The sequence below is a fragment of the Peromyscus eremicus genome, chromosome 1, assembly GCF_949786415.1.
Source record: "Peromyscus eremicus chromosome 1, PerEre_H2_v1, whole genome shotgun sequence".
Taxonomy (NCBI): Eukaryota; Metazoa; Chordata; class Mammalia; order Rodentia; family Cricetidae; genus Peromyscus; species Peromyscus eremicus.
This window is the reverse complement of record NC_081416.1, coordinates 113,363,349-113,372,414: the sequence shown is the minus strand read 5'-3', so window position 1 is coordinate 113,372,414 and position 9,066 is coordinate 113,363,349. Positions and strand designations below refer to the sequence as shown.

The 9,066-nt window shown below is 36.2% G+C and overlaps 1 protein-coding gene across 1 annotated transcript in view; it reads right to left on the bottom strand.

Annotated features, from left to right (window-relative positions):
• Positions 1-416: 416 nt before the first annotated feature.
• The window catches only part of LOC131915315 (vomeronasal type-2 receptor 116-like), a 31,835-nt gene continuing 23,185 nt past the window's right edge, over positions 417-9,066 (bottom strand). The window contains exons 5-6 of the mRNA XM_059268494.1: positions 6,299-6,422; positions 417-1,336 (exon numbers count right to left, since the gene is read on the bottom strand). Coding sequence (XP_059124477.1) covers positions 417-1,336; positions 6,299-6,422 — 1,044 coding nt within the window. The remainder of the gene's footprint in view (positions 1,337-6,298; positions 6,423-9,066) is intronic.

Sequence of the window (9,066 nt, the reverse complement as noted above, 5' to 3'; positions counted from 1 at the left end):
AAAAAAGGAAATGAATAGAAACACTTAATTTTGTAATTTAATCAGTACTACTTTTGCTTCTTCTCTTTCTCTAATCTTAGCTCCTATTAATATTGAAGTAGAATGATCTCCCTATTTAGGTCACTTAATAGATCATCTAGCCTATCTAACCTTAAGATTTCATATAATGTCCCAACATTTTAGCACAGAATTTGATGAAAGGCCCACAGTCCTTCAAATATGACACCAGAGTGTGCTTAATCACAAGGTTTGATTCATAGAACTGAGTTCCTGGTCATTTGATAAAACTTTATTATTTATCTTATTTTCTACATTTTACATGGAGAAACTTTGTATTTTGACACAATATTTAATGAGTAGAAAGCAGCTTTGTAATCTTTTAGATTTGCTTACAGCTGCAAATAAGCTAGATAAACTTAATGAATATATTCAGCTTTAGCAGTTGTGACTCTGAACTTGTGAAAAGAATTTATCTTTGGTCTTACCAAAATAATGTAGCATTTTGGGGCAAAGATGCAAAGAAATAGCCCTGCACTGGAGGCTAAGATAGAGAAGACCTCCACAGCCACCAGAGCCTTGCCTTTGGTGCTTTGGTAGACAGCTAGAAAGGTGACCCAAACACTGCAGAACACCAGCATGCTGAATGTCAGGAACTTAGTTTCATTGAATGTGTCAGGCAGATTCATGACCAGGAAAGCTATAGTGAAACTTGCCAAGGCAAGGGAGCCCAAGTATCCCAGGACACAGTAGAAGGAAATCACTGAACCTTTGTTGCAAACAACGATGATGTGGCCATGTTCCATGTGTACATCAGCATCAACAAATGGAGGAGAAGTTCCTATCCAGATTCCACAGAGAAGCATTTGAATCATGGTGCACACGGGGATGATGAAGTTAGGTGCCCCTGAAACCAGCAGTGACCTCATTCTTTTATCTGGAACAGTGACCTTGAATGCCAGTACTACAGTAATAGTCTTTGCCAAGACAGTAGAGGTGGCCACAGTGAATACAATTGCAAATGTAGTCTGCTGCATTATACAGGTGATTGTATGTGGATGGCCAATGTAGAGCAAGGGACAGAGAAAGCAAAAGATGAGGGAGATGAGTAGGACATAGCTGAGAGCTCTGTTATTGGCCTTGACAATGGGAGTGTCTTGGTGCTTCAAGAAGACACAAAATACAACAGCTGTGAGAGCAGAGAAGCACAGAGCCAAGCAGACCAGAGATATTCCCAAAGGATCTTCATAAGCCAGAAAGGTTACAACTTTTTTGAGGCAGTGAGTTTGATATGCGTTGGCATACTGATCAGGTGGACACTTCACACATTCATCCATGTCTAGTATAGGAAAGGCATTATTATGTTTTAATTTTTCTTTATTTTTTATGTATAAAATATAAAAATATTAATGCTTTGGAAATTCATAGATAAATTAGCCTTACATCTTATGGTTTATGGAAATCTAAATATGGTTGATTTGTAGGTTTTTATCCCAATTTCCAAAACTTATCATTTTTATGAAAGCCCTTGTTCATATTTATCATACATACTCATGAATTTCCTAGTAGTTTTCAAAAACAATAATGTACTGTCACATAATATTTATATTTAAGCAACAACATAACCTGGATTGGATTATTCATAGAAGCACACTTTTGTTATTCATGATTTTGTTTAGTATGCAAAATAAGAACTTAGAATGAGCTGCTTCCATGCATCTTATGGTCCATCAGCCACAAATTTGATCCCACATTAATGGTCTCCTCTGACTCCTTGGACATAATATCTCAACTTACCTCATGTTTTTGAAAAGAACCTACAACAAGAACTTTACTTAAGCAGTATATTCCCTAAGTCATCTTAAATATTTGTCCTTATACACATAAGTATAGTCCTTACTCCTCATCATGGAAACTTACCTTGGAACAGACAGAGACCATTAGGGAAAAACACAACCAATGAAAATCTAGAGTTATGGTCTAGTCCATTGGATTCATCTACAACACTTTTCTCTCACTAAGGCTCATGGAAAATACCATGAAAGATGGTTGGAAAGCTTATAAGAGCCACTTCAAAGAGTTTGATGTGAGTCTGTGTTTCCTAGGAACATCACAAGCAACATCCACAATGTCTTACTAATATGCCTGCTTAAACATGAGCTGAACAAGGACAAAAACAATAGACATAACAAAGATAGTTGGAGAAAGACCATCAGACAACAACTATATGTAGAGAACTGCAGACAGTTATATAACTGCAGGAATATTGAAAGAGAAGTGCACACCAACTGATTATCTTTGAATAACAAAATTGTCAGTCCTGAAAATGTAAGAGTTATATTACACATATTGAACAAGTTGTATAAAGAAATACATTATACATAAAATATTTTATGTGGCATCAATTAATAAGAAGATAGACCATGAGTTTTAAAGAAAGGGAAGAGGCACATGTGGCAGTTTTTGGAGGAAGGATAGGGAAAGGAATATTATGTAATTACATTATAATCTTAAAAATAAAAGAAGCAAACAAAAGCATTGTTAATATCAAAGAAGGCAGAGATAACATGAACAAATTACCACCTAAATTATCTGCATGTCAAAATCATCACCTTTGGCTTATGTTTCAAAGAATGAATTTTGGTAGGGTATATTATTTACTAGTTTTACTAATTTCTGTAAGATTTGACTGCCCAAGTCTCATGACAGTTTCGTATTCATTGAGAAATATCACGGTCAAGATGGTATTCCATATATAAAGGAAAGACAGTACTGAATGGGGCTGAGGACATCCTTCCACTCATATGTTTATAATTTACAATGCAGAACTTTCAGTTTTCTTTCAGTTGCACTGAGCCAACAGGTCATATTGAGAAGTGATGGTGTCTTCCCAGTACTGAGTCTCTTCATTGAAAGATGTATATTCTTATTCAGTTTTTATATTCTCTCTGATTGCTCTGCACAATGCTATCTAAACTAGTAAATCTAAATATTCAAATACTTCAACTTTTTATATCCATTTCAAAGTATTATGTGTCATAAAATATTGTATTTTAAATCTTTAAAAATTACACACAGGAACAAGGGGAATTTAATCTAACTCTGTTTATTATCCTTGTATTTGACCAACACAAATGTCAATAAACAAATAATTGAATTAGATATATATTTTATAGAATCATTTGAATAGATATAATTTTATTAATTTCTTTTTATTGCCTTATTCTATTCAATTGGTTTATCTTCTTGTACTTTTCATTGGGTTCTAAAATCAAATATGTTAACATTCAGTATAATTTTTAAAATATGTACTTCATCTTCACCATCCTTCTGTTCACATCATATGAAACCATATACATTTTGGTCTTATTCTTAAATAAAACTTTAAGTTTATTATTTAGCTTTTCTCATCACTCCAACCACAATTAATTCCATCCTTCAGTTACTCCAGACACTAACAATAACATCATTTCCAGTATTACTATGAAATTCATATTGAGTTTTCACTACATATTGAATTAAAAACTCTCCATTCATATTTTTTATGATCATTAGAATAAAATATTTAATTCTGAGTTTAATATGTTGGCCTCCAAACTCATCTGTGACCTAGAATACTACTGAAAAATGAAACCTGCCAATGATTGTATTGATTTACCATAGTACACAATATAAAACATGTGTTTCTAAAATATGATACATTTCTGAGTATCCACTTCTTGATAGAGACATTAGGTGACGCTTGGAAAATATGGATGCTGTGGTAGTCTGAATGTAATTAGTCTCTGTAATCTCATAGAGAGTGGCACTTTGGGGAAGGGTGGCTTTGTTTTTTGGAGCAGGCATGGCCTTGTTGGAGGAAGTGTATCACTAGGGAGTGGGTTTTGAAGTCTCCTTTGATCAGGCTCAGTGTGACATCCAGTTCACTTCCTGTTGCCTTTAGATGAAGATGTAGAATTCTCAGCTCCTTCTCTAGTATCATGTCCTTATCCAGCACCATATCTACCTGCATGCCACCATTTCCAACCATGATGATAATGGACTAAACCTCTGACCTGTAAGCTGCTCCAATTAAATGATTTCCTTTATAGGATTTTCGTTGGTCATAGTGTCTCTTCCTAGCAATAGAAACCCTAAGTAAGATAGAAGTTCATTTCAGGGACTGAGGTAATGATGTGATAGGCCTGACCATACTTATCTTTGAAGGAATATAGACTGTAGATTAGAAAGCAGTAGAATGCTTTAAGTGCTTCTTAATGGACAGCATGGAAGACAGTGGTGATGAGTGTCATTTGATGAACTGTGGCAGCCTGCCTCAAAGGGTTTCAGAGAGGAAGAATATTAATACAGGGCCTGGACATCATTCCTGTAATATTTTGGTGAAGAATGCAGCTGCTTTTTGCCCTTGTCTGAGGAGTCTGCCTGAGACTAAAGTGAAGAGTTTTGGATTTATTCTATTGGCAGAGGAAATTTCAAAACATCCCAATAATGAGAAAATAGCACAAAAAGCCCCACAAAACTGCCATGTGTGGTTATTAGTGTTAACTCTATTGAAGATTTGTAATGAAAAGGAGCAGGTGAGCAAGGTGAAATACAGAATGTACAATTTGAGGAGAAAAGGAACACCAGGAAGCGGAATGGAGCTAAGTACTGTGTTAAGGAGTTCAACTGATTAAGAACTGGAATAAAGGGAGTGGTGACCTCATGATAAGATCCCACCCATATAAGTTTCCAATTTGTGAAAAGGAATTAAAGAAAAGCCTAGAGCCTGGTGTGGTGGTGTATACCTTTAATCCCAGCACTCAATAGGAAAATGTTGGCACATCTCTGAGTTTGAGGCCAGCGTGGTCTACAGATTCAGTTTTAGGATAGCTAAGCTCAGGCAGTGAAGGATACCATTGAAAACAGAAAGTTGATAAAGATGTAATTGAACAAAAAGACCATACTCCAGCCCAAGCAAGTTGCAGAACTGGGAAACTTTGGCCACGTGATTCTGGTTTTAAGGATTGAATAAAGGGATTATGGAAACTTCCTCAATGATTAAGGACTGTTGCTGAGGCCAGGCATGTGTCAGGGGTATCCCTGAATGGAGGCCCAGAGAGCCCATTGTGTGAACCTGTGAAGGTGAAGCCTGGATTGCTTTGGAAACCCCAAGTTGTCAGAGATGCCAGAACCGTTTGGGGAGACCTACTAACAGGTTCTGGAAACAGCACAAAAGAGAGAAGTGTGTTGCTCTCAACAAAGCTGAAAGGTGTTTGGGTTCTGAAGAGTGTTTTGACATCAGACATGGAAATACATGGTTTGGAACTTCCCCAGCTGGTTTTTGGTTTTGTGTTGGTGAAGTATCTCACTATGCTCCCTTTCCTATGTTTTATAATGGTAATGTATATCCTGTGCTATTGTATGTTGGAAGTATGTGATTTATTTTTCTTTTGATTTTATAGGGAATTATAGTTAAGAGATAGCATGAATCTCAGAAGAGATTTTGTATTTTGTGCTTTTAAACATAGTTGAGACTGTGATAGATTGTGGAGACTTTTGAAGTTGGACTAAATGCATTTTGCATTACGATATTGTTACAAGCTTACAGGGGTCAAGTGGAATGTGGTAGTTTGAATGTAATTGGCCCCCATAATCTCATAGGGAGTAGCATTATTAGGAGGTGTGGCTTTGTTGGACTAGATGTGTCCTTGTTGGAGGAAGTGTGACAATGTGGGAGTAACCTTTGAGGTCTCTTTTATCAGGCCCAGTATGATACCTTGTTCATTTTCTGTTGCCTTTGGATCAAGTTGTAATTTTCCAACTCTTTTTCTCCTATCATGTCTGCCTACGTGCCACTATGTCCCACCATGGTGATACTGGATTAAATTTCTGAACTATAAGCCACTCAAATTAAATGTTTTTCCTTTATAAGAGTTGCTATGTCATAGTGTCTCTTTACTGCTTTAGAAACTGTAACTGAGACAGGTGCATAGCATTCATAACTTTAATAAAATTAAAAGTAGATACAATTTATTACAATATTCTGAATTCTGAAATATAGATTAGATGTAGAGGAAATATTTAGTACCCTAAAGAAACATCTATGAGAAAATACTAATTAACTTGTTCTAGAATGATTAGACCATAATGTATATATCATGAGCAAGGAGTATATTATTTCAAATAGCAGTGTTCTTAACTCTTTTAAGTTTGTAAAGTCATTTATCTTTTCCTTTTCCCCAAAGAGATCTCTGAGAACTATATATACATGGTAGAAAGTAAACAATCAGTTGATTATTTTGGTAAATTATATTCTTACTTGTCATGTTTGAAATTTCATTTTCTGGACAGGGGTTACAATCAAAACAACAGACAGCATTTTCCTGCTGAGGGGATTTTCTGAATCCTGGACTGCAAGGTCTACTGCATATCGAGGGTGGAGTCTGTGGAAAATCAGATACATTTTTTAAATAAAAAGCTTAACATATATGACAAAAACAGCAGTGATCACAGTATGGATCCACTGAAAAAAATCTCTCTTTACACACATGTATCATATTATAAAGCATAATTTCAGTACCTTCTTATGCTTCTCTTTCCCTCCAGACCCAATTCCAGTTTTCTCCCTGGTGCTGCACCAGAACACCAGTTGCAGTCTTCCCTCCTCCTACCCACATCTCCCATAGATGTCATAGACCATTGCTTCTTAACCTCCCTTTCCTCGCTCATCCCCATATCACAGCACCTAACTCTAAAAGGCATGCCCTGCTTAAACAGACGCCACACCTTCCAGAAAGCTAGGTAGGCTATGGCAGGCCTTCTTCTGTCTCTCTGTTCCCCTAGATACAATCCTGCATTCTCCTCACTAGTGCTGCAACAGAATGCCCTCTGCAACCTTCCCTCACCTCTGTCCACACCTGCTGTGTGTCCAACAAGGTATCCCTTTCTAAACTGCCCCCCCCATTCATTACTGAATCCCAGCCTGCAACTCTAGTAGAAATCTTCTGATAATTCAAGTGACTCACTACCTCTTCCTAATACTCTTGAGATACAATTCTTTTAGTCTCAGTCCCAGATCCATTGCTGGAGACCTGCTGTGTTCTAACTTTCCTGTCTGATACTGTCCTCAGTGGATCACAAAGACCTTCTCCTCCAAACTTCCTTTCCTCAACTCATCCCAATTACCCAGCCTCAAACACCAAGTGGCTGAACAGGGCAGGCAACACACATTTAACACACAGACATCCCACTCGGAACATCCAGAGATGAAACAGAAACCAAGGGAAAAAAACACCAGCCAACAAAGACAAATCCAAACCTCAGCACCAAGAATTTTAAGCACCTAAAACCCAGATGCTAAGATGCCAGCATAAAAATCAATCAACAACAGCCAGGACAATATGTCTTCATTGGAGCCCAGCTATCTTACCTCAGCAGGCCCTGAATATCTAAACATATCTGAAAGTACAAGAAAAATACCTTAAAAGAGACTTTTTGGATTTGATGGAGGTCCCTAAAGAGGAAATTAATGAATTCCTTAAAGAAACATGGAAAAGCACAAGCTGTCAGTGTAAGGAAATATATAAAACTGTTTAAGACCTGAAAATGGAAATAGAATCAATAAAAATAACCCAAACTGAGAAAATTGTGGAAATGAAAAATTTAGGAACTAGACATGAAGTATAGAGGAAAGCTTCACTAGCAGAATACAAGAGATGGGTGATAAAATATAAGGCATTGAAGATATGATAATAGAAATGGGTACATATGTGAAAGAAAGTGTTAAATCTGAAAAAATCCTGACATTAAACACCCAGGATATTGGGAACATTATGAAGATCAAGTCTAAAAATAATAGAGAAATAGGAAGGAAAAGAAACCCAGCTCAGAAGCCTAGACAATATTTTCTACACAATCAGAGAAAAAATTTTCTTAATGTAAAGAAAGAGATGACTATAAAGGTATGAGAAGTGTAGAGAACACCATATAAATTAAACTAGAGAAGATAGTGCCTTTCCATATAACAACAGAAACACGAAGCATACAGAACAAAGAAAGAATATTAAAATTGGCAAGGAAAAGACCAATTAACATATAACGACAGGCCTATTAGAATTATACCCAACTTCTCAATGGAGTTTCTGAGAGACAAAACATCCCAGACAGATACCACTTATGCCAGTCCAGACTACTATACCATCCAAAAAACTTTCACCCATCATCAATGGAGAAAATAATATATTGCATGAAGGAGTCAAATTTCAACAATATCTATCTACTAATCCAGTTGTACAGAAGATGCTAGAAGAAAAAATCATAACTAAAGAGGTTAAGAACACAAATCAAATCATAGAAAATAGTTTCACAGCAGAAAAATTAAAAGAATGGATTCTTTCTCTCTGTCTCTGTCTCTCTGTCTCTCTCTCTTTGTTGCTCTCTCACTGATCTCCTTTCCCCCAGCAAAATCACATGAATCAACAATCATTGGTAATTGAAATTTCAAAGTCAGTGCTCTCAATTCCCCAATAAAAATACACAGACAAACACAATGGCTGTCTAAACAGGATCTATGCTTCTGTTGCATCCAAGAAATACTCCCTAACATTGAAGAAAGACATAACCTCAGGGTAAAGAGTTGGGAAAAGATAATCCAAGAAGATGTACTTCTAACACTCAAGCAGATATAGTCATTTTAATATCTAATGAAATAAGCTTCAAACAAAAAATAATAAAAGGAGATAGAGAGATACTATAAACTCAAAAAAACAAAAAAGGAAAAAAAACCCAATAAGTTGACATTTCAATTCTTAACATCTATGCCAAAAATACCAGGGCACCAGGTTTGTAAAAGAAACACCACTACAGCTTAAAATATACATTGGTCCTCTCAGATGAATAGTGGGAGACTTCAACACTCCACTGTCACCAATGGATGGTTTCCAGACAAAAATTAAACAGTGAAACACTGGAGCTAAGAGACATTATAAACAAAATGGACCTAATTGTTAATTCAAGACCAGTTCACACAAACACAAAAGAATTCTTCAATACTCTACACCTCATGGAACTTTCTCCAAAAATTTCCAC